Genomic DNA, 26,503 nt, shown 5'->3' with positions numbered 1-26,503 from the left:
CCTCGCCTGCTTTCCTTTCCAGGACTTAGTATGTGACCCACTTCATAGATGATCAAACAAACAAACAAAACCATCAAAAAACCCCAAGCAAAAAAACAGTGGATGAGAAGGAATACTCAATTTTATTAAAATAAATACTTGAATGTATTCAGAATGAATCAATTAACAGTGCAAATTCTTCTATATATAAGCATCAGTCATAACAATGCAGTTTTTGTTCCAGACAACTAGGATATTAGATAGGAATCCTCCGGGGAGCCTTATTATTATACAAAATTTTAATGTAAAAGCCATATTAAGTAGGAAACCAGGTAGTGAAAACTACCAAGCAGAAAAACCTTTAAAATATAATCATAATTTTCCTTGCTATTGGTCCAAATGATATACATAATAATAGTGTTCTTGCAATGTTAGGGGTTCCTTCATGTGTAGAATATGTTGATAGCCAATCACACTTTATGTTCGATTGAAGCAGGTTAGGAAGAGTGTGTTTGATCTCACTTGCAAAATGCAGCTGAATGACTGTAAGAATCTGTTTCTAGAGCAGTTTTGCGTGGATTTCTGGAGTCTTCTGTACAAGTCAGTTTGCAGAATATTGAGGTCAAAGAGATGAGCTCTATTCATACTACATCCAAAAGATATAAAATTTAAAGAAGGGAGTACCCTCTTTATTTCATCTTGCATGAGAACATACCAGTGGATAATTCAGGACAAACAAGAGGTCCATACACCCTCTGACCATTTCCATTTAGCTATAATGCCTAAAATGAGATGCCTGGAGAAGCTCATATTAATGAAGAAAAGGTAGTAAGCTAAAAAGATACATGATCTCAAATGGTATCTGGACAAATTAATAGAAGAAGAATCTAGAAATTACTATTAAATATAAAAAAGTACCAGAAATCATTTAAGTTCATGTAAATTTTAAGCACACAGCATCCTGTGTCAAGGAGTTGAGTGGGGAAATTCTGCCATATGGAAGTACAGTTTCAAGCACTGAAGGGTCATTCAGTTAATAAGGACATAAGAAATTCTCAGGCTTTAGTGAAAGTTAAAGTGTTGTCCTGCAATATAAAGGGGTAGAAAGGAAATGCAGAGACTTTTCAAGTCCTTCGAAGGAGAGAATTTTGTTAGAAGCAACTTGAAGTTTTATTTCTAAGAATAAAGACAAAAAACCCCTGAATAATCTGGCTGAATAAAATTATATCATGATATCTTAACCACAGAGAAGATGCTAGTCATCCCTGTTGCGTAGGTAACGTAGCCTACCAGACCAGTTCACGTGGCCTGTGCTCAAACCAGTGAGTCTCACGGACAACGAAGTGAAATGGGAAGGCTCGTCATTGTTTAGTTGCGCTTTCTTCTTTGAGTAGCAGAAACAAAGAGCTGACTGAGGAAAGAATTTCACTGATGGAATGATTCCATTTGTAAAAATGGATGCAAATTGATTTAACTTTAGTTATACTTAGTATGCAACTAAAGAAGGATACATACCGTAGCTTTTTTGTGTTTTTTTCCAATGGAGAGTGGCATGTTTGTGCTGCAGCGTACCAGAGGGTCCTGGTGCCCTTGTTTCAGGGGGCTGACAAGAGACCGTTACAGCTCCAGTCTGTCCCCAAGCCTAGGCTTCTGTCCCCTGGAAATGAAGGGGACGGCTTGTGCCCACTTGGGGCGTATCACAGCGTGGGGCCGGGATGCGGTCAGGGCTTGCGCTCACCTCTGGGCATTCAGAACCACTTGCACCCAGCAGGTTAGATGTAGCCTGAAACATTTTCTGGAGAAGTTTTTTTTCCCCAAAAGCCATTCTTTCAGCTTTGGCAGCTGAGCTTGCATAATACGAAGATAACCAGCCTCCTTCTCTGCTCCCCTCCCAGGCATCTGCTTTGCACAGATTATTGCATTGGTCCATTTTTAATTTATTACCATACAAACTGAACTATATATTTTCCTCATGTACGAGAACAAAAGTAAAAATTAACCAGAAAGTTATGTGTCCCCCCAATAAAGCACTATGAATAAATAGATGCAGTAGCACAGCATCAGCAAAGGGAAGTTTTTAGTGCTGTACATCCCTGATGGTATATTTGGGTATGCTACTTTACAATTTTGATCTTGTCACTTCCCACAGACTGGAAATGTTAGGAAAATTGCTTAATTTTCCAGCTGCTCTATTTTCTTATGCACTGCTCCCCCTCCCATAGGAATATTGTAAAATTAAATTACTTAGTGATATTAAAACATTCTGAAGGTTTAAAGCATTGTAAAAGTGGTTAGTAACGCTGTTTTACATTATTTCAGGAGTCCTGCAGAGAAATATACTATTGCTCTCTTTTTATTAATGACATCACCAATTTTCTTTGTCTTGTTAAGTATTAATAAATATTCTCCTGCTACAGTATATTGTTTACTCTCATTTGAAAGGATTAGCGATTCTAAAGTCCCTTCAAGGAAAAAGTTACAGTATTCAAAATGTTTTTGCAGTAATCAGGCAATAACTACAGAATATCAAGGGCTTTTGTGGTATACTACTGAATATTTGTCTTCTTTTCCTTTGAGACAAGTTTCTGAGTATATTTAGAACAGTTAGGATTCTTTCTTCTTCATAGATGTGAGATTCTAGCTTTATTCATTTAATCTTGGTTTTGGTTTTCCAGGTGGCTTAACAATAAATGACAGCAAACATAATAAACTTAATGAAAGTTAAATATAGATAAGTTGGAAATTCATCATGGAATTATTTGTGGATTTCAGGCCGTGTTACTCATCAACATGGAAAAACTTACAGGCAAGGAACTGCTTAGAAAAAAATTGTGCAGATTTCCTAATACGTTTCTTGCAGCATATATATCAAAATAATATATCCTGGTTGTCTGTTGACTGTCTTTCCTCCTCCTCCTCCTCCTTTTGTTCCTCATAGTCACCCCAACAGCAACCTCCGTGACCCCACTCCTTCTTCCCTTCCTGTGTTGGTTCTTACTGTGACTTTCTCAGAAAGTAAGAGGACAAGTTCTGTGACTGCTCTGGCCTTGTAATCTCTCCCACTTCACATGGAAGAGGGGAAACAGATGCTGGAAGGGTTTTGCAAAAAGAGGAGGAACATGAGAGACTTGCAACATTTGACAAGACTAAATTTCTATTTGGTGGGATGAAGTGGAGAGGAATTGTTCTCTTCTCTTTAAGTTTCCACAATGTGTGTTACTAATAAGATCTTTCTGAATAATGCTCTATGTGCTACAGCATTTATTAAGTTAAATCCTAATGTACCTAAATTGCATTACTCTGTCTAAAACAATGAGGAACACATGGTTCCATTTTCTTAAAAGTAAATCCACAAAGCTTCTATGAGTATCAGTTGGGATGTTTGTGGTGGTGTGATATTTCATATTAGGGGTACTCAAGGTAACCATCTTGTAAAAATCTTATGGTTCTAGATAAGAAAATAACTGTTGTTATATCACTCATCACCACTGTAGCATCTAACTCAATTTTCCTTTATTAATTACCACCTCAGAACAGCAGAAAATGTGTGTTGTTTTTGTAAGTATGCATGAATGGGATCTGTAATGGATTCTCACACTTTTTTTTTTACTTCTGACCTCAGTGGAGATTGAGGTCAGGTCACTTTGGTCGGTGCCGATTCACCTCGCTCCTTAAAACCCATCAGGATGATGTTAGATGCCATCCCCATTTGACAGGTATGTCCTGTTGAGCCAGGAGACTGTTGAGGCTGAGCAGATCTTCTCAGCTATTTCCCTCAAGACCCCTTAGCATTTGCTCTAGCCCATAATCTTTTTCTGGAGTTCTTTTTGAATTAATATCCCTATTCATAATCTAAGTGGCAAGACTGTTCTATGGCTACTCCCAACTAATATCTACAGAAAAGGTAACGTAGTTAATTTATAGCAAATTCACAGGTATTTTGTACCTGCTTAAAAAGTGAGGATGAACTAGATTGAAGTGATGACATCACAAATCATTTAATAATAATCCACAGGATGCATAGGAAGAAAACATTTCTATTTATTTTCATATTAATCATAAAGACTTCAGATGTATGTTCATAAGGCCATATTGCTGCTCTGTTCACTACACATTGAACTTCAAGCAAAGAATTAAAAATATTTATGAAATACAATCATGCAGGGGTAAAAAGCTTGTACTAACCGATGAGACCATAAAATCATGATTAAATATGTGTGTATGTTTATATACAAAATATATCATAGTGTCTTACTGACCATCTTAAAATTCCTTTTTATTCTTGTTTGCCATAAGAATCTGGAATATATTCATCATATGTTTAAGAAGTTGTGCCAAGTACTTTGAATATAAAAAGTACCAATTGTCAAGACATTTGTGCTGACAGCTACACTGAGGTAATATTGATCCAGCTGAATTACCAGATTTTAAATAAGACACTTTAAGCAAATCCTTACACATTTTTCTGCACTGCAACAACTATGAATATGAAAAAGATTTCACATACAATGAACAATGGTTCACATAATGTCCCACACCAATGAATGACAATGGTTTGGGCTTTTTTAAGCTTCACTTCCAAGACAGACACTGCTATTGTATTTCAGGAGTTTCATGCATTTCTATTAAGGAAGACTGTAGGGACCTAAAAATCAATGTTTTACTATTTGCTGTTTACAAGATAAGGTATCTACTTTAATTATATAGGCCTGTCTGTATTGAAACATGCCTGTATAATTAAAATTCACACAAAACAGGATAGTCTGAAATAACCTTAAAGTTAAACCTCTACATTTCTTTTCCCTTCCTTTTGCCTTGCCTTTTTTTGGCCACTTTTCTCAGACTTTTAAAAACACCTTTTCAAAAATTCATCATCATTAGCCAGAAAACAGCCTGTTGTTTGTTATGATACTGAACTTAATTGTACATTGAGCATTGTTAATTAAGGTAACTTCCACACTCTCAACTTTTCTATTGACTGCATGTTTCTTAGGAATGAAAAGTTGTCACCTTCCTCAAAGTGCTAAACCGGGTAATCCTTGAAAGAATTCAAAAAGAAAAGCGGGTTCACTGTTAGTTGTTTGCTGTCAGACATGTCAGGTCAGTACTGGGCAGTCAAGACCACTCACGAATTGGAATACCAACTTTTTTTTTTTTCTATATTTCTTAACAGAATAAATTCTTTGTTGCTAGGAAATGGTATAAATATTCAGCTGTAGATAAAATTCCAAACCACTATAATTTATCTACACTGTGCAAAGATAATGCAAAAAAAATCCCTGTTTGCTGTGGAAGTAATACAGTTTGTCTATACATACATTACCTACCTTACTGTTCTATGTAGCTTATAGCCAGACATTGCTGTTTGATACTGATTTTATTGCTGTGTTAAAATCTTAGATCCAATTATATCCATTTCTTCTACCAAACAAAATGTTAAGGGTTTGGTTTGTTGGGGTTTTTTTTTCTTTTTTTTTTTTTCATTTCATTCCTATAGAGAACTCTGTGAGCAAAATCTGTAATGATTCTCAGTTTATAGCTTGCATTTTAAGGTACTACATGTTGTATAAATATTTGTCATTTGTTTCATTGCAATGCCTTTTGGCTTCGTTTTGCTTGTCAGGCATTCTGGCAGATGACAGTTTTTAGAAGCTCCACGGCAGTTTCGTGAATGCTTCTGGGAAGCTTCTCTCAGATGTAGGCAACAGCACGGAAGAAAGTAACGATATGTTTAGTTTAGCTATTGACTGATTGCCGCTGTGAGCTCATTACGCATGGAAGTTGAGCTTTCAGTACTGGGCACGGTTTTGAAAGTAAAGTGATCGGATAATGTGTGATCTTAGGAAAAGGAGGTCTGCAGAAAAGGATGGTGAGACAGAGCAACAGGCAGGAAGAACTCTGTCACGTGGAAAGACCAAAGGCGGAAACAGGACTACTATGGTTTGCCAAACCATGAGAAGAGGTTGCTCTGAACAACGTCAGACAGGGTTTATCATACTGTCGTGGTTTAACCCCAGCCAGCAACTAAGCACCACGCAGCCGCTCACTCACTTCCCCCCCACCCAGTGGGATGCAGGGGAGAATTGGAAAGAAGAAGGTAAAACTCGTGGGTTGAGATAAGAACAGTTTAAAAGAACAGGAAGGAAGAAATTAATAATGATAACAACAACAATAACGACGGGACAATAACAATTAAAGGATTGGAATATACGAAACAAGTGATGCACAATGCAATTGCTCGCCGCTCACTGACCGATGCCCAGTTAGTTCCCGAGCAGCAGTCTACACCCCAGGCCCACTCCCCCCAGTTTATATACTGGACATGACATCCCATGGTATGGAATACCCCTTTGGCCAGCTTGGGTCAGCTGCCCTGGCTGTGTCCCCTCCCAACTTCTTGTGCCCCTCCAGCCTTCTTGCTGGCTGGGCATGAGAAGCTGAAATATCCTTCACTTAGTCTAAAGACTGCTTAGCAACAACTGAAAACATCCCTGTGTTATCAACATTCTTCTCATACTGAATCAAAGACAACACCATACCAGCTACTAGAAAGAAAATTAACTCTGTTCCAGCTGAAACCAGGACACATACCCTGTAAAGTAACGTTGTGTTTCCCTGGCACACTGCAACAGCACGCCTAGCTCTGTGTTGAATTTTCTCTTCTCCTCCCAGCATATATGTCAGGCTCTGCTTTCCATGGGAAAAAAGCTTTGACTGACTGTTCAGGCAGGCTACCTGTACTGTGGAGTGCGTGCTGGAGTTAGCTTGTCTCGTGGACTCTACGTAGCCTGAGGGATAGATATGGTATTATCTGCTGTAAACCAGGGAAAGAACAATTATGGCATTGTACTTTTATTTAGAAATCATTTTCCTGTCAGAATATCCTTCATTAAGAGTCACTGAAGGAATCATACGATAAACCCTTTGTGGCTGCTTTTGGATTTTTGGAACCGAGTAAGAAAAGAAGATAAAGAAAATAAAATTGTGGCCTAGATTATTTAGCAGAGATTTAAGGTGAAGGGTCTGGTGCTCAAAAAGTGCCCTTGACAAAGGAGAATCACTGAGATAGTAAAGAGCAGAATGAATGACAATTGGTTATAAATATTAAATATAAAAAGCATACACATATTCAGAAGAGTGTGATATATACAATCATATTACCGTGCAAGAAAAACAAAACAAATCATTGGGGTGGGGGATATGTTTATTTGCTTTTTAAAAAGCTAGACAGCCAGATGAAGCAGAAAATTGTTTGGTGTATTGGATTTGTGGACTGCTTTAGTCTTCTGCATCAATGGGAAAAAAAAAAGATGATGTTTTTAATAAAAATGAAACTTGAGAATATTGCAAATCCACTGTTAAGAAGTTAAAAAAAAAAAAAAGTAAGTCAAAAAACATGTGCCAAGGTCAGGTCCTGAGAGGTTTGTAAGGAAACATGAAACACTAGCTACATAGCAAATAAAAATCTTATATATATATTTTTAGTAGCATGCTTTCATCTTCCTCTAATAATACAATCTTTACTCCAACTTTGTCAGAGACACTATGGCTCATAAATATTCATCGTTTTAAAGAAATTACGTAGATTTTGTTTTAAAGTCAATTTTGAGTTTGTTAATGAAAATGGCTTAGTTAATTAACTAAATGGCATCCTAAACCAAACTTATATGAAGCTCTTTCTTACGTTGATTGTTTTTCATGAAGAAATGATGCATAAAAATTAACTTACCCCCTTTCTATTTTAAATCATTCTTTTGTACGTGCTCTAGGGATGGTGATTTTAAGCAGAGAAAACTTTCTGAACAGTGGCTGTAAGAATTTCTATTTTGTGCAGTCATCTTACTAGTGTGATGGAAGTGTCAGTTGTGATTTATCAATAAGTCTGGATTGAAGCTTGCATTTAATAGTTGTTATGACGTAGTTATTTCTTTATTATCAGGTCCTGGCTTGGACAACATAAAAACCTGCTTTCGGTCCAGTTATGCTGCGGGCTGATTGCAGTGTAGTCATCTGTCTCCTTTTTTCCTAATATTTGTGCTTTTGCAGAAATAGAATAGTAAAGCAGAAGCTGTTGGTTGTTTTACGTTTAGTAGAGAAAGCAATGCATGCAGAAAGCTATACATTCTTCATTGTTCTGTATGCAAACAATGGTGAATTTTTTTCAAACCTGATACTACCAGTTATCCTATTTTAGAAGCCCACTTTCATAAAGTTCTTTGTATATCAGAGGGACCCTCCCAAGGCAGGAGTACAAGAAAAACATTGTTAACAGGATTCACAGATAGCCCACAACATACTTTTGCTCATATTCATTGCAGGTTATTAGAATTTATCATATTATGTGTATCAGGAAAGCTAAATTTTCATCCACTGTCAGGTTCATCAAAATAAGATCCTTTTGTAAGTGCTGCTATATTATTTAGAGGTTTGTGAGGCAGCTAGCAATAGAAGGGGGTACCTCATCTAACAGTGGGGAAAAACCCCCAAATTTCCACTGCTGTTAAAATGTTGGAATTTGGGATTTCTTTTCTCTCCACTCACCATTAGGAAAATTCCTCATGTTCTTTTTTGACAAATGACACGTTGGGGAGATGCATCTCCTCGTCTATATTCCCAAGGAGCTGGGTAATAACTGCATTATCTTCTCTTTGGTAATTTCAGGTAAATAGGAAATGATCTTGACATTGACTTGTAGGAGAGAAGGGAAATACTCAAAATCAGGCATTGGTCACTTGAAATACAACGTATGCAAGTCATTTCAGTGGCTTTCCTTACTTTTATCAGGTGGCAGCTGCTGATATGATAGTGATACCTTACTAGTAATAGAAGTTATCAAGTTCATTCATTTGCAATAACATTTCTGACCTCTGCAAAACTATTCTGCATTGTTCATTTGTTCTTACTTACTGTCTCTACCTAATTAGTTTCAACTTTCTCATTTTGAGCATTGTTCCTGAGTTACAGGATTGAACTGTAATTCCACAACTATTATTTTAATTGGAACTGCTTTAATTGTTTCTGCTTTCTGGATATTCATAAGGAATTAAACAGAAGAGGGACACAGAATATTATTTTACATCAGGTGACATACTTTATACAACTTCTTCCTCCCTTTATACTTATTATTATCATCATGAGAATTGGTGTTCCTTTCCATCTGCTCAGCTCTAATTCATCCCATAGTGCATGCACACAACTATGTGTATAGACTGAAAAATAACTATCTAAAGCTAAAGTAGGAAACAGCAATGGAAAACCTGGAGCTTGTGAAATGATCAAGGAGTTCTATACTGCCAAGCTGAGCATATGTAGCGTTCTGCACCAAAGTAATCAGATTGGGGTGGGGATGGGAAGAACAAAATAGTGTATCATTCAGGCTTCTTGTGAAGGAAGATCATCCAAGACATGAAGTTCAGTTGGAACAGAAACAAGCAGCGCAAGTAATTTTAGAATTCATAAGGAAAAGAAATGACAATGTTTAGGTAAAGATCTAGACTTTGAAAATATGCAATTATTCAAATTTCACAGAGCATTTTCACATTTTGAGAGATGTTATCACTTCTGTGCTGGTAATTTATTTGTGGATTTTTTAGTATTTTAATGAAAAGAGCAAAAATTGGAATGCATGAAATTAAATAAGTGGGAAATGGTTTGATAATTTAAGATCAGAATAAAATTAAGTATTGTGAAGACCAATGTCAGTTGGTAAAATTAGACTCTTCTACTCTTTCCCAATGTAGAGCTTAAATCTTTTCTATTATTCTGTTACGAAGCTTCCAGTTAATCTAACTTAATTAACACTTGAACTAAAGTACAAAATTATAGATGCCTCACATGCTTTGAGATTAACATTTTGACACATATAATTGAAATTATATAGTCCTTTGATGTTGAAATCAGAATTTTTTTCTTTGAAGGAATAATCGATACTTTTGTTGTCCTTTGCACTTGCAAATCTATTTTTTTCCTTTGTTTGCAAACCAAGTTACGTTTTAATGTTGATCTGCTGCCAAATAAGGCAAAATTGAAAATATTTCATTTGTAAGCAAAAGGTTAAGCTAGATTTTTAGAAAAGTGCTCCAATTGAAGTTGCCCTTTCTTCATCAGTTTTTTTTTTCTTTTGCACCCTGTCTTCCTTGCCAGCCTATAACACTTCTCAATCAGGCCTGTCTTCAGTCTTAGGCAGATCTGGGGGAAAAGCATCTCATGTTTGCCCTGGTTTTACTCTTCTGCAGGTGTTGCTTTATGGCCACTGTTCCTATTGGTCTTCCCCATTAGATAAGGACATCAGCCCTCCCCTGAGAAAACCTGAGTCTTTCTTAAATAGGAGGGAAAGAAAGAAGATACCAAAGGGGATGAAACTGAGAAGACACGGGGTGGTTATCCTGAGACAACAAATGAATAAAGGGAGGTTGGGGGAGGAAGGGGACCAAAAGCAAATATGTAGAAAAGAGAATTGAAGTGGGACACGAGCCATTGCTCACTCATCCCTGGAGGCATCCGAGAGCTCGTAGAGAGAGCCCAGACAGCAGGGCAGTGGGGTGGCTGTAGGTTCCACCAGCACCAGAATCCCACCTCAGGAGTGGAACTCCTGGAGCTGTGGGTAACAAACTTGAAAGACTGAGTAAAAAGGCAGGAAGATTCTGGAGAGCCCCATCTCCTCGTGTAGTCCTCTGCCACAGGAAGGGCATAAATGTGGACACCCAGTTATCGGGTCCATGTCCACTACTCCATGGAGGTTTTCCCAAATTATGCTTCTGGTGAGCTGCAGAATTAGCTCGGAAAACAAGCTGTCCCCCAAGAGACAGTCTGCAGCAGTACCTTGGCTTGATAGGCGGACTTGTAATTACCTTAAACTCATCAGGTTCTAATTTGATTAGCTAGCTTGACAGTTTGATGCCAGAGCTTTTTTTTTAAAAAAAGGCAAGCGAACAAAATCCCTGAGATCCAGAATCTAAGAATCTGATTCCTACACAGTGGCATGTGACACGTTACCTGGATCTTACAAGGTTATGCCTTGTTAAATTCTTATCTGTGCTTATCTGTAATCCTAACCTGAGTTTAAGGAAAGTCCTTCATTTATTTATCTACTGTTGTTCTTTTTATCTCTGTTGTAAAAATAGATGACATGAAATTTCTGCATAGAATGAACTGATTCATATTGACCTAGTTTTCTTTTTTATTTTTATGTTAAAAATATTATAATCTTACGTTCATGTTATAATTTTAGAGCAGGAGCCAACTTGTAAGAGGAAGCTGCATTTACTTGTATCACAATTTAGCTCTGACTATAGGTGGCATATATTTTGCTTTCTTTTCTTGTGTGATTATTTTTGAAAACAGTAGGTCTAAGTACAGTCTGTCACCAAAACCTAATCTTTCATCTTCTGCTTTTCTGGATTAAATATACCTTAGTATATAATTCGTTAGTCCCCGTTCCACCCCCCCTCACCCCCCCACCCCCGAAAACTCTACAAATTTTTCTTTCTCTGTCTTGTGATAGACCTAATAGGTTTAATTAATGTTGATTGGAAGCAGATTAATTTAAATTCCAGATCTTCAGAAGTCAGCTTGGATTTTTGTCTGCCTATGACTACCTATTTACTTTCAGTAGTATTTCTGTGGAACTTGTTTACATTAATATTAAAGCTACTAAACATCGGAGATTAACATTCAAAAGTTGTAAGAAAGATGAAACTAATCTTCTGTGAAATTAGGCCAAGGTCTGCATAGATATTGAGTTAACACATAAGGGAAATGAATGCATTTTTAATTGTTTTCTTTCATATCTGGGGCTATTCTGTAAAAGCAGAGGTTTTATTATATTTAACAAGATTAGGAAGACAGAAAAAGTGATTTGACTCATGGGTCAGTTTTTACTAAATAGGATATTATGGGGTGGCTATAGTGAACAATGGGGATAATTTAATAAATGGAAAACCAACTTCTTGAATTACAAATATCACATAAGTACGGTCTAATAAATAATATGCAGAGTATATGTAGAGGGGTTATTTTAGTACCAACAAATCAGTATTTTTAAACAAAACATGTAAAGAAACGTACGTGTCATGAGACAGTTGTGTTCTTCCCATTCTCTTAGGTGGTAGTTGGTTGGTTTGGTTTGGTTTTTTGGTTTTGGATTTTTTTTTTTTAGTAACCTTCATTCCTTTCATGTTTCTGATGAGTTTAGTTTTATTGTCTTCTGTAAAATACCATCATTAGTGATTAGAAGTTGTTATGCATCAGTAGTTCTGCTGTAGCTGGGCAATATGATAGCAATGCTTCCATTAGTGTTGTTTAACTTTACAGGGAATTTATATTTTATTGTGTGTATCAGAAACCTCATGTTTTGCTACTTTTTAGAGGGTCGCTTCAGTAAAAACATGTCTTTAAAAACAATGAACGTTGGGAAACCTCATTTTTCTTGATACGGAAAAATAACCATACTTCTTGGCTGATTTTAATAATTGACTGTCATTGTTTCTTATCTCTGCCCAGGCCCTATATTTGGTGTTGTGAATTTCTTTTTTTTTTTTTTTAAAAGTACAGATGGTTTCTCCCCTAGTATGTGGTTGCTGTGTTGCCCATTGTGTAGTACAGTGACACCTCATTTCTCTAGCTATAGAAAACAATCTGGGAAGGACAGCATGGAGCTTTGTGTTGGCTTATTTATTTCCAACCTGTTCCTATACTTACTCCAAGTGCTTCAGTGCTGCTGGATTTGAACTATGTCATTCACTGATTCTTAATTTCTAGTGCTGTTGGCACAGAATAATGTGCTTAGTTAGAAATCTGACTGCTTTGAATGCAAATCAAAGAACCAAGTGGCCTGATCAGTATTGATGATATATTTCTTCATTATTTTTTTCACTGTATGCGTCTGCTCATGCATATTTGGACTCAGCTGGCAACTCTAAACACCTTGTAAGAAAACACATGCTTATAAATTTCTAGATTCAAGAGGTCAAGAAAGGTTAGATACCTTTCAAAGGATCAATTTAGCATTTTCGCTATTGCTTTGCCTGATTAAAAATTGACCTTTAAAGCAGTTTCATATGCTGAGATAACAAATTCTTTACCAAAAAAAAAAAAAAAAAAGAGAAGCCTGATGCTGTTTTAGGTTTGTTTGGGGTTTATGTGTGTGTGTTTGGTTTGGGGGGGGGGGGGGGGGGGAATTTGTTTGTTTGGTTTGGGGTTTTTTGGGGTGGGTGGGTGGGTTTTTTTTAAGGAAGGAGTGTGTTTTGACTGACTTGCAAGATACCTACCATACTAATTTGATTGGTGGGTCTACTCTTTCCTTCCCTTCTTCCTACCAGTGTATAAAACTCATATTTTAATATTTTATAGAAATGTATACAGGTGTAGTGTTAAATTGCTTTATGTTACTTTTTTTTTCCCCCCACCAAAAAAATGGCTTCTGGCATTTTTTTCAGGTGTCCAAAGAGCTTCCAGAGAAACAAAAGGAAATAGAAATTCTTCTCAAGGATTTCATTGAACTTGATCAACAATTAAATCAGGTGATATTGTGGGTAACACCTGTCAAGAACCAGCTGGAGCTTTATAACAAAGTGGGTCAGCCAGGAGCTTTTGATATTAAGGTAAATCTTCTTCCATTTTAAAAAAGCATCAGCATATTTAGTGGTCAAAAAGTCAGTTGCAATATTAGCTATATAGTTTGTATTAACAATATAGCTTTGAGGCAGAAGTTGGCAATAGTCCCAAAAAGTTCAAGGTTCTATGAATTAAGGAAAACTTTTATTCTTTTCCATTAAATAGTATCTAGTGATAGGGCAGTTTAGAACCAATGGTTGCAAGGTGAATTATAAATATAATCTATTATTTTTTCCATATCATATACATGAAACAATACCCCCAAAAGTTGATAAGTCAAATTTTAATACAAAGCAAACTCAAATTCAGAATATTGGTGTTAGACCATTTAAACTATTTCATTAAAATTAATAAGACTACATGAAAAGCAGAATAGTCAGGGCCATATCATGATTCTCATATTGCAAGGAAAGATATCTAACTGCACAGGGAACATTCCAGTTATCAATAAAGCTGGTTGTCTAATAATTATGAGCAAAATATTTGTAATCTGATCCTTGATATGTATTTAGGTATTAAAAAATGCCTGTATGTGGGTTGGGTGAGGCCTGAGAAGTTAAGGGTGAAAAAACCTGATTAGAATCAACTGGCTTGCCGGGTGTATACTTACACCTTTTGGCCTGGCATTTTTTCTATGCATATATGAGCTTATCTTCACATAAACTGGGGAAACGTTTAAAATACAATAGCTTATTGAAATCCATGAAATTTCTTTGGTTTAGAGTAGCTGAGCATCTTGTTCACCTAGATGAAGATTAAATATAAGACACTGGGTTTTGTATTAAATTTGATGGTGCAATTTTCAGTGAAAAAAAGAAAAAAACCTGTAAATATTTAAAACTTTTCTTGCCTTCCATGAAATGGAATAATAACTGCTTCTGAAGATATGTGGTTTTGCTGAGCATGTTTATTAAATTCACTTTAGCTTAGTTTCTTTTAAGGAACAGTTTTAATGCCAAAACACTTTTTATGTCATACAATCACATTATATAAGACAGTGAAACTCAAGTCCTGTTGCAGTCCTATAATTGACAGAATGAGTTCAGCAATGACATTCATTCCCTTTTTAAAAGATAAAATTAGTATAGCTCTGCAAACGTCTGTATATATACTGAATGAGTGATGGAATTTTGCTTTCAAGAAAATTATCTATCCTTATTTCCTGTATTTTAACAAAAATTTTTAGATGTTTCATCCATTTTTTCTTATATTTTTCCATTCTGTTTCTTTTATTTCTAGAATGATTCCACCATTAAACTTTATATAAAATAAAAGCAGGTCTAAATTACTACAAATTATAAGAGTATTTCTTGTCATACTGCTTGTGAAAGAAATGTTCTGTTTGGCTCTTTCAGTCCTCTTATGGTGATGTGACAGGAATATTTCTGAAAAACTGTTGGAAGAATAGAAAAAAAAAAATCTGTAGTCCTGAAGTGGTGGGATGAAAACATGTATGTCTAGAGAGGTGGGGGAATGATGAAGAGCATCAAAGAAAGGCAAATAAGCTTTCTCTCTGTGAAAGACCCTACCATATTTCTTTCATGGATAAATTTAGATCACTTAGATTTAAAGCTTGGCCAGTTATGATTGTAGATGAAACAGCTAGTTGTTTACACTATTGTAAGGGCTGTAAGCATATGAAGCATGCTGGCTTTTATCTGCATGTTATCTCTTTGGATTGCCTTTAAAAGACATAGGTTTAACTTCTTAAAAGGTTGTTGGCTGATGGTTTACCCAGACTGTAATTTTCTTCAAGTAGAGAATCTCTTACATTAGAGACTCTATATTAAATATCTCTGAAGGCCAATGGGATTCTTACTACTTTTTTAAGGTTAAGAATAATCATAGTAAGAGTTTTGAGACTGTTAATCATGACAAAACATACACCAAAAATTAGTAGCTATAATTCAGGAAAGCAGCCTATTCATGACGATAATCAATTTTATACTCAAATTCAAACACACATTTCAGACCCATGCTGACATGCTGTCCTACATGGGGTCAAGCATGTGCATACACATGCTCTTGAATCATTGTTGACGCGATTATGGTTATGTTTATTTTTAAATTACTATTCGGTGTAGCTAATGCTACCTTTAAAAAAAGTAAGGACATCTGCATGATTACCTAGGGAAGGGATGTATTCAACAAAGTCTTTTGCTCTGGTGTTCCCAAATACTCTATAAATATTCAGCATTTGTTCTACCACCATTTTAATTACTTCACCATTATCCAGAGAACATTGAAGTATCTTCTATAGGATTTAATAACTCCTTTTTTTCAGAAACAAGTGTGACTGATGATCACTTAGTAGAACGAAAAGGTTATTGTTAATATTCTTAGAAAAGAGATGGGATGAGAAATTTTACAAAGAATCTTTTTGGATATTCTAAAAACCTGGAAGGTAGGAAAAAGAGGCTTAAAACTGATAATCAAACTTGTGAATATAGCACTTGAGTGAAAAAGACCAGGCTCATGTAAGTCCTCAGGAAAACCAGACTATTTTTCTTATAGGTATTGACATGATGGCTTACAGATTTTAATTTCAATTGGGACATTGTCTTTTATGAAATTTCTGTCAGTGCTTTTCATACTATTACTAAGCCTGCAAGGTAATGTTCTTCTCTTCCCTTCTCAGATGTTAAGTCCTCTCCTATCTCTTTTGTTTTCCAAGTTATTTGTTTAGGAAAAAAGTTCCAAACCTAACGTGAGCGGCAAAGATTTGGATATAGATTTTAAGTGCTATAAGAATATTCACTTCTAAAAACCGCCAAAAAATAGTGAGTGTTAGAAATTTTCTGGCCTCAGAAGCAGGTGGAAATCAATGATGAGAAGAACAGGTGGGTGGGACAGGTAGAAGAGAAATAGGATGGGAATATGTGTTTGTTTTAAATGAATGCAGAGGGTGTCTTTAACAAGTTAGCAATCATATTAAAATAAGATGCCTGTTTTAACGCAAGTTTCTTTCATTTTTACTCACCTGGAGCAAATTTCAGTTACAGAAGTGTGTGGTAGCTGAAATTAAAACTTGATACACTATAATCAAAGTGCATCTAAAACACTAATTAGAATTATTCTGACAGAATTTTCCAAAATAGTGACTTATTTCTCTCAAAACTGTAGTAACCTTTACTTTTTGCATGCAGCTATAATCTGATAACTAACATCAGAGTTTCCTCCATAAGTCAAAGGATATAATAAATGCATGTCCTTATCAGATAATCTGATTTAACCTTTTAAAATAATATTGATCTGTATAATACATGCATAATAAATACATAAAAGAGAATATCTGTGAATTTCGCTTGCCCAATTCATACTGATAACTTGCAATTTCTGTGAACTAATACTAATTTAAAAGCTCATAGCTTTTTTTCCACTTGAGCAAAAATTAACTATTAAAAATAGGTGAGAAGTCCCTTAAATTTGCACTTCGAAGAAAGACGAAATAAAAGCACCAGCAGCGTTAACCTTTAATGGTGGCACAAAAGCAATTCTATGAGAATAGCAAAGGTGCAATCAAAGGAGAAATTATTACATATTGTTACAGAGAGCTTCACAAAACAGTAAGACTTTTAAGACCCAAATACACAATTGGGCTTGGTGAAAGGTGGGGAGATTAAAATTCTTCTTAAAGCTCTTAAGACTACATCTAGTTTAGTAAATAAAAAGTGGTCAGGACCATTTTTTGGCCTAGAGGTCAACTGATGCAGCACAGCTTAAGTCCTTTCAGCAACACTCTTACCCCCTAAAGAAAACAGTTCCATCCAAACTGCCTGTTGCTGCATCTGTGGCTCATGCTAATCCCTGGGCATGCCTGGGCACTGTCTCAGACAGTGCAGTTTGGTCCGTGCTGGAAGCAACGCTCCCAATTTAATGGTCTGGACAGTCATACTGCAGAGCTTGAGCATGTGCCCTCTCCCTGTTTCGTTCATTACTTCTGGCATCACGTAAAAATTCAGGGAAGGATGCAAACTAGTTATATGAAAGGGAGAGGTTCACTGTCACCAGCATTGTTCATTTTCTGTGTCATTTGACTTAGTCATGCAGTCCCCTTCTGCTTTCAGATCATAGCGATATGGATCTGTATCATCTTGACCCAGGGCGTTGACTGTGCTCCCATGTAACATGAGGTTATGGACATGATAACACTCAGTCTTGCAGCAGTAGGACCACTAATAATGCCAAAATCTGTCATTTAGTAGGCTTTCAGTTCCTGAAGAGGGGTCTCTTATGGCTCTGCCCTCATACATACCCTCGCAATGGGGAATCCAGACTGGTACCACCATTGACTGTGATGGGGTCCAGCCAATGTCTGCAGCCTACCTACATCCTGGATTTCAAAATCCCAAGTGGTCTGTTGCCCTTACATTAGCACAAGATGACATAGCGCATGTTCTTGCCCAACCTGATATAGTCACATATTTAAGAAAAAGCTCTCTGTTTGTTCCCTCGCATTTATTAACCACTTATTAGAGAGGCATTTGCAGGTGAATAATTAGATAGCATCATATCAGCCTCTTCCAGCCCTACAAAAGGTTTGCAGATGCTTAGTACCAGTTGTTTCCTAGACTTGTGCCCACGCTTTAGTACAAGAGTAGGTAGTGGAACAGGCTCCTTTCTATTTCACTGTAATGCAGTTGGGAAACAGGAGATAAGAAGATGCAGACATAAAGAGATGGGACAAGTCCAGCATGTTCCTTATGGAGTAGGACCTTGTGGTGACCAAGGAACATGCTGGGGCACCTAGTAGTCCTACGATCTGTGGAATGTTTTGTGCCATTTGAAGCTTTGGACAACATCTCAGCTTCTAGAGTATATACGTTTTTCAGTTTAAAAAGCAGTAAAAATGTTAAGAAAAATGTAAACACTACAAAATTGTTGAAATAAAACTTTTAAAAGTTATTCATTCCCAAGAAATGCATTGTAATTTATAACAGCATTTGCTATAAAACACATTCCCTGCTCCATCGAAAATGTTGTTTTCTTTCACCCCATTCTGCTATCATAGCTCTCTGCTTACTTTAAAGAATTACAGCATGGGTCGGGAAACCCTAATATATTTTATGCCAATATAATCTGTCTTCATAATTTTCTTGACCATAATTTAGAGACTGCAGTGCCACAATTAGAACCCAGGCCTTCAGTTAGGCACCATAATTTTTAGCAGTGGTTTCCTAAGTCCCAAGTAGGCTTTAATAACTCACTCATTTCTCACTCAATAAATAAGAGTAGAGAAAGGTTTCTTTATTCCCAGGATTTAAAAAACATCTGTAGCAGTATTTGCTTCACTCATGTTGTTAATCCTTAATTACAGTTTTCTTCTATAAACAGTCAAAGATTTTAAAAAAATTTTAAAAAAACTATCCAAATAAATCAACATTGAAATGCATATTTGCAAGCTACCAATTTATTAGGATAGATCTTAGTTCTTTTTAAGTGTTGATAATTTTTCACCATATTGACATAATCTTCCTTCTCAATAATAGCATAATACAAACTGCTCCTGTGACATACTTATGTATATGCATGGGGAAGGCATGAAATCTACACCTATGAGAATTTCTTGACTCTACTGCTACTTGTGAACACTGGAACACTCCCAGGTTTGCAGTGCACCTTCAGTGTAGCTTCTCATGCATCTAGGGTATATTTCATATTGTGTCTTTTACAGGTCTATGGAGTTTTCTAGTTTTCCAAGCTAACAGTATGACTTCTCTGTGCACTCGCTCTTTGACCTGGAGTTATTCTCATTCTGACAGCTATTTTGCATGATTTAGTATTCATACTTCACAAACTTAGATGAAATCATCATGAATTTCCAATTTTACAAAATGGTGCAAAGAAAATGCTACAAAAATTGTCTGCATTGTAACATAGAAAAATATTGAAATACTGAACAGCTTTGTTTATAGTACAGCTTCTGCCAGGGCTGGTGTTGAGGTTACTGGTGTTATAGCCACAGCTGTTGGATATAGCCATATCAGGAGACACCTTCAGTGTAGACATGTCGAATTTCAGCTCTTACGATGTGTTTGTTTTTTACATGCTGGTATTTTTTTTAACCAATACTTCTCTCAGTACTAGTGATGTGTGGCTAGAGTGAAGTCCGTTCTCCTGGTCTTGCTTTCAGTTTATGTTTTACAACTTTATTTTTCTTAGCAGTTTATTCTTTCTTTGTCAGTAAAAATCCACAGCTAAAGATGTGTGTTTTGTAACTCGTGAGCATTCAAATGTAATGGTTTTGCTGGTTGTATTGCCACACTCCTTAGTCATATAAGTAAACCTAAATCCTAGGGCGTGATAGCGGCTTTTTCAACTGTTAGTGCAACCATATCCTCTCGGTGCAAAGCTGGGGTCCTGCAGGCTAACATGGATGATATGAGATACTGTCTCTTGGTGAGTGAATTTTGATGTAAGGAAGTTTTATTTAGCCTCTTCAGATCTGTCTGGATCCTGATCCAAAAAGCACTAGCTCCACTTCTGCCTTACTCGTTGGGGTCTCTGAGGGCAGCCTTGCTGCTTTCAAGTCTCTGGCAGTTTCGTAGTATTTTGAGATATATTTCCCACGGTACTTTGGCAGTTCTTTGGGCTAGAACTGTATGGGGATGGGGACATCCATCTAATAGCAGCAGATACTAGACTAAAAACACAGCAAGCTGTGTAGCAGTTACTGAGGTGCGGACATGCACAAACTTCTAATAGGATGGTCTCCACTTTCCTCTTTAACCTAGACATCATTGACAACCATTCTGCTGGGTATTCTTTTTGTCATAAATATTAATATAAACAAGAGCCCCTAAAACAAGCCCTCATATACTGTTGGAATATTAAAATTTTATATGAAAGACCTGTTAAACAGAAACAGTTACAGCTATTGCATGATATATGACAACCCTGCAGCTGACTTTGAACAGACAACTATTTGTCGTCTATCAGAGATGTGCATAGAATTAGTATAGTTGGTTTGACACGAAGTCAGAAGATACTGCTTGGATCATCCAGTCAGACCTGCTCTATAAAGTAATTGTTTCAGTTTTCTGAATTAGTTCCTGGTTAAACTGCAGCACACCTTTCTCAAAAACAAACCAACCAAAACAAGATGGGTTTCTAATTTCCAGGTATGGACAGTCATCCATATCTTGTGGTAAATTACTTCAACAGTTGACTTAAAAACCGGCACATTTTTCCTTAGCTGAGTTTGTTTAGCTTCATCTTTCTGTCACTGCTTTGTTTGCCAAACTAGAAAGAGTTCCAATACTGCATTAATAGACAGTAATCAAGCTTTCTCCTAAACTCTGTTTGTTAACCATCAGTACTGCTGTTCTAATTCGGACAAGAAAGCAAATATAGAGTATCTAATTAGTATTAGTTCAAAAAGCAATTATTGTTGTGGTCAAAGCAATTATTTTTGTGGTCCTGATAATAATGTGGTTATCTTTAATCACAAGCTTATTTTGGCTAAGTCAGCTAATCAGAGTCTAAGTACATGGCAAATGTTGCTGTTATGGAAGGCATAGTCACTTCTGCATTGTCTCCTTAATGGAATATTTAAGGACATGAGCACTTTGAAATTTATTTATTCTGATCCAGCCATCCAAATTTAATATACTTAAACCTTTTAGGGTTATGTTATTCAGAACATGTGGATATAGACCTATACTTTACACTTTGAAACAGCTTTGCCTACGGCATCAACAATCTGTGGAGCTCCAGAATTATGGCTAAAGGAAGTTGTGCAAGTACTGACCTTTATTTCCTCCTACTGACTGTTCTGCTGAGATTTGTTTACTTCACCTGCAAGAAAAAGAATAAAAGGAATCCTGGAAGGGAGGGTAACGACTGATACTTCACTAGTTGTTTGGCAGCTTAAGAAAATATCTTCGGAAAGTCTAACCAAGTTTTTCTCTTGATTTCTCTCAATTTTCTTTTTGTCTAAATATTTATTTATTCATAGTCCTGTTTAATTCCAATTCTATGTATGATAGGACCCCAAGACATTGAGAATTTTGATTACGTATTCCCAGATCTTTTGCTTACAGGAAGAACCCCAGAAGGCTTCAAAGAACTGTTAGTTTCAGAAGTCAGGTTTCAGTCTAACAGAACTAGAATAATAGGGCTTTCTTAAATATATAAAAATCAAAATGACAGGATAAGACAAAACAGAAGTAAAAGCTTTCCTATCACAACCTACCGCAACTGTGACTAAGATAAAATTAACATTCTGTGATCTGTTACAGTCAGATTGCACTTTTTAAATGTATTCCATGCAACATTTGTGGAGTGCTAAGGCTTTAGAAAAATACTTTAGGTGGGAGTTAAAGGGTTTTTTACAGTTAAAAAAAGAACCACTCATGTCCACTATGTACATGTGTGCACACACACATAGTGAGGAAGTTTTATTGTGTTGTGACATAGTCAACAAGAAATCATTACCTAAAATAATTTTTAGAAACCCAAATATGTAAAGAATGGAAAGTATATTGTCTAGTAAGGTGGAGATAAGGAAAGCTTGCAAACAGGCTAGTGCTAATACCTTTTTAGTTGCTACTATTTTTTAGCTGTTACTATGGATTATTTGCTTTGCTATTTAGTGTTTGAAATCTGTGGGTCAGTATTTTTATAATTCAAGCATTCCAAGTCTTCAGAAAAATTGAAGTTTACAGATTTTTCAGCCCTGCTCGATTAGCAAGATAAAATATGCTGATTCTTCTTTTCTTTGCTCTCCAGGAGTGCAGTCCAGAGAAAACCATTTTAGTTAACCAAGAAAAGAAGTAGCTAGTACTTTTGATAGCTTTTATTACTAATATCAATCTTCATTTAATGATATTTTCAAATAAATGTTCATCCATTGAAAACATTCAAAGTTTCTGAGACAGTGGAATTTTATTAGTGAATTGCTACTTCAAAGACAAAATTTTGAAAGAGCAGAAAAGCTGCAGCATTAATTGAACAGTAACTTTTTAAAGGATTAAACAATACCTGGAAAATATTCAAATCTTGCCAACAGTTTATGTCCTTTAATTCCGAGTTTTGACTAATGGTGGTCTAGAAAACAAAGAATGTGAGAAAAACTAGAGTCAACTTTCTGAACTTCATAAGTAATGTGGTACTTGGGGGGGGGGGGGGAGGGGGGAACAACTGGTGGCATTACTAAGATTAAGTGAAGTTAATATGCCATTTTTATAGAATTTAAATAAGTAAAAAACCATAATGTTACAAAGAAGCAGTACTATCTATGGCATAGAATTAAAGATCACTTTAATTATGGGTCTTCTAGTTGTCTTTAGAGAAAATAAGTAGTACCAGGTTAGGTTTACATTGTTTATGCTTCCTCTATGATGAGCTACCCTGTATTCATAACAGACTCCAAGTAAACAAGTAATTAGCACTGCATATAATAAATATCAGTCTACTGAAATACTTTTCAAAGATTATTAACTAGTAGCCTTGTTTGTAATTGAAAACACCACTAAATCATTGTAGATTATAATCTACAAATTTGTGTCAGTTTTAACATAGCCTGAGTAGTGCCAAACTTGTCAGAAAGAAACATGTAGAAAAGAAAAAACAAAAATCAAATTTATATGGGACTGTAGAATTTTTTTTTACTGCCTATATATCTCATCACAAGAATTTTTCTCTTTTAATCCTTGTTTCTTTTTGTTATGCATCAATTCTGCATAAGCAGTCTCTTTCCTAAGTGTTCGCTTGCTGGTAGTTCTTGAAATAAATAGAAAATAATGTGGCAAATAACAAAATCTAAGCAATATTGGTAGGAACATTTTGAATCTATTGTCAAAAGCTGTAGCGTAGTATGTTGTGACTGCTGGGCTCTGCTTGTTTAACTACCGTTAAGGTATCTGTAGTTATGTAATTGGAGTGTGGTTTTGCAATATGTGACCCCGGAGTGAAATCTCTAGCTGTGGTGTGCCAGATCATTACCGCCAGTACACACAGCTTTGAGCAATGGTTCAGAAACCCGTATAGATGTCCAAGCAAATCGCATAAAGGAAAAATGGGCTGGAAAAGTTACTTATGAATGGAGCCTAAAAACGAAAACATATTTACAGCTTAGCAACCCAAAAATACAAATTAGCACTTGTTAAGACAATTGTAAGTAAATTCATTTGTCTAACTTCTGTATTTAAACACCCAACAAATTAATCATGGAAATAATTTAATAAGGTGCACATTAGCCCTCATTCCCCTACAGTAACTTCAGTGTAACTAAAAGTACTTCGGTGAGAGAATACTAAAAGTTACCAGCTCATATTGCACAAAAATAATTAGGAAAACATTGTGTAACCCAACTTTCTTTCTTCAGCCTCCTATGAAAACTGCTTGAATACTGTATTTAAAAAAAAATTCTTAGGCTATCTCCTCCCAAGTGCATTTTAGGTTGAAAATATTTCTCCTGAGTTTTGTTATGTGAAGTGAATTTAAATTTTTAAAAGGAAGTGCTAAAATGCATAGCTTGCAATATTTTGGAAAAGAAACTCAAAACCCCCAAAGTATTTTTACCTTTTATTTAAATGTTTGTCCAAAGATCAAATATAGATAATTTCAAAATAGAGTTATCTGTTCATCCAGGGAATTAATATGGAGTTACAACCAGCATTTGTATTAGTAGAACTCAATGTTGGGCAGAAGGCTGGCATTTAATTTTCAATCATTGTCTTTTTTAATTCATTCAGTGCCTATATAAATTATTCTGAGATCTATGAGCATTTCTGCATAATCCTATGAAAACAAAGTCTCCTTACCAGAGATGAGGAGCTAAAGGTAATAGAGAGCTTCAGGACAAATGCCTTTGGCCTGCTCTGGATTTCTGGAAAGTTACAGCTTCGCTGGCTACGTGTGCGAGACCTTGATAGCAATTAGTCGGATGGACAGTGAGTGTCTGGGAAAAATCCTTTCTGATGGTATCTCTTTGTCTGAATTTCACACCTTGAATTTTTCAACAGGGAGATGTGTTCTGCACTGTGGCTAATACTCTCTGTTAGGCATACAGGTCTTGTGATTGTAGTTCCATGGCTAAGGTTTTGTTAAATTCTGCATCTTAAGTGCTGTTTCACCTTCTGAGTTATCTACTATATTCTCAAAATTTGCACTCAGGTTTTGATTGTAGAATTAATCTTCTTAAATTAGTCAATGAATCCATTAACTAGTTTGGATCAAAGTGTATGTAAACTAGCATCTTTTCTCCTCTGCTTTTTTTTTTCTTTTTTTTTAAACAATGACAGCAAATGTAAAAGGTGCACAGAAAAATACTTATTAGTAAATGAAAATACAGATATTCACCCAACCTCATTCCATATTCCTCTGTATTCTTCTGGTTGAACATGCTGCACAGTGTAGTAAATGGATACATTAAGCTACCAGTGCTTAGTTTTTTTCTTTACATTTCTGAATTTTCTTTTAATAATATGCATATTACCACTGTATAAATTTATGTGGGGTTTATTTACATTTAATACTTCCACAAATTCTGTGTCATTGCAATGATTTACTCTTTACGGTCAAACGGCCTGGGATCCTGAGTTTGATTCCAATTCCCCTGCCGCTAAAGGAGGAACTGGAGATGCTCTATTCCAACCTGAACATACGACCCTATCCTACATGATCTGTAAATGTCTGCTGATGGTGCTCCTTACCTCTTCAGGACAGCTCAGGATGTGCAGGGTGGAATGAAGGATATGGGGAGAGGAGGAAGGTAGTAGTGCCCGCTCCTTCACCTCCTACCTCTTAAAAGCCTTAGGAGTCCGTGTACCTCCTCCGGCCATAGGAGGAGATTAAAGCTGCAATTCCTGGGAATTCCTCGCTGTCTTTGTCTCAGCACTGCCATTTCCTCTGGAAGACAGTTTTCCAGGGGGATTGTGACAGGTGTAGGTGACTGTAGAGGATGAGGACACGGAGGGGATGAACAGAGATGTGAGTCCCTGCATTTTAAGGAAAGGGTAAAGAACTGATGCTCCAGACAGGGAATGAGTTGACAAAATGCAGAAATTCCTGTTTCTACTTCTAGCTCACGGAAATCCTGCTGACCCTTCCAAATCTTCTCCAGACGCTATTAAAAACCATTTGATGCTTTCCAGCCACCTTCCCTCCGAATTCTTTTGCAATCTCGCTGGTCGTTTCTCCCTGCTTACTCGGTTTCCCAATCTTGTCCCTTTACTCCCTCCTTACCTTCTGGGTCGTCACTCACCCCTCCAGTGCTCCTTTATAGTTGAGTCCTCTTTTCCAATACAGCCTTGATTTTTGCTATACTGCTAAAGAAGCTTCAAACTGTCTCTGGGTGTAGTATTTATACCTGTTTACTGTCCATGGTGGTCACTTGCCATACATTTAAAATAGCATATTGTGGTTTTGGCAGATAAAAATAGGCCATCCTTAAAAAATGAAATAACTCTTTATTCTTAAAAATAACTTGTATTTGGATTTTGTGCCTGATAGGCTTTGAATGACAATAGGAAAGCTGTCAACTCTTGTCAATCACTTCATTATATACTTGATAACCTCCAGTTAGAACATAAAAGAAGAGCATGGCTGAGGAGTAGCAAACCTAATTGTAGACAAATAAAAGAAAATTCACCCACAGGAGAGAATGAAAGCACCGACTGGACATTGCTGTATTTTTCCTTCCATCAGCCTTGCTTTGTTAGTTCCTGCTTGACAAACTAGGCCAGATAAGTCAGATTTTAACTCTTTATTGATTCTTTTACCTTATGATTTTGCTAACACCCTTCTAAATGAGTAGTTTTTATATGCAATTAAAGGTAGTACCGTTTGTCCGCATGAGCACGTAAGGCATATGTACCCCAGGGATTTATCTCACTGTAGTCTGACATCTGTGTCTGATTTGGCAAAAGGTTGAGCTGTGAAAACTTCTGATGATGAAATATTGTTT

At 36.2% G+C, this 26,503-nt stretch overlaps 1 protein-coding gene across 12 annotated transcripts in view; it reads left to right on the top strand.

Moving 5' to 3' along the window:
• The window catches only part of DMD (dystrophin), a 1,298,312-nt gene that overhangs the window by 881,738 nt on the left and 390,071 nt on the right, over positions 1-26,503 (top strand). For all 12 annotated transcript variants that reach the window (XM_075033523.1, XM_075033524.1, XM_075033521.1 and 9 more), the window contains one exon: positions 13,416-13,580. In XM_075033523.1, coding sequence (XP_074889624.1) covers positions 13,416-13,580 — 165 coding nt within the window. The remainder of the gene's footprint in view (positions 1-13,415; positions 13,581-26,503) is intronic.

Source organism: Buteo buteo, chromosome 8, assembly GCF_964188355.1.
Source record: "Buteo buteo chromosome 8, bButBut1.hap1.1, whole genome shotgun sequence".
Lineage (NCBI taxonomy): Eukaryota > Metazoa > Chordata > Aves > Accipitriformes > Accipitridae > Buteo > Buteo buteo.
The sequence above is the reverse complement of the archived record's forward strand: the minus strand, read 5'-3'. Positions and strand labels throughout refer to the sequence as shown.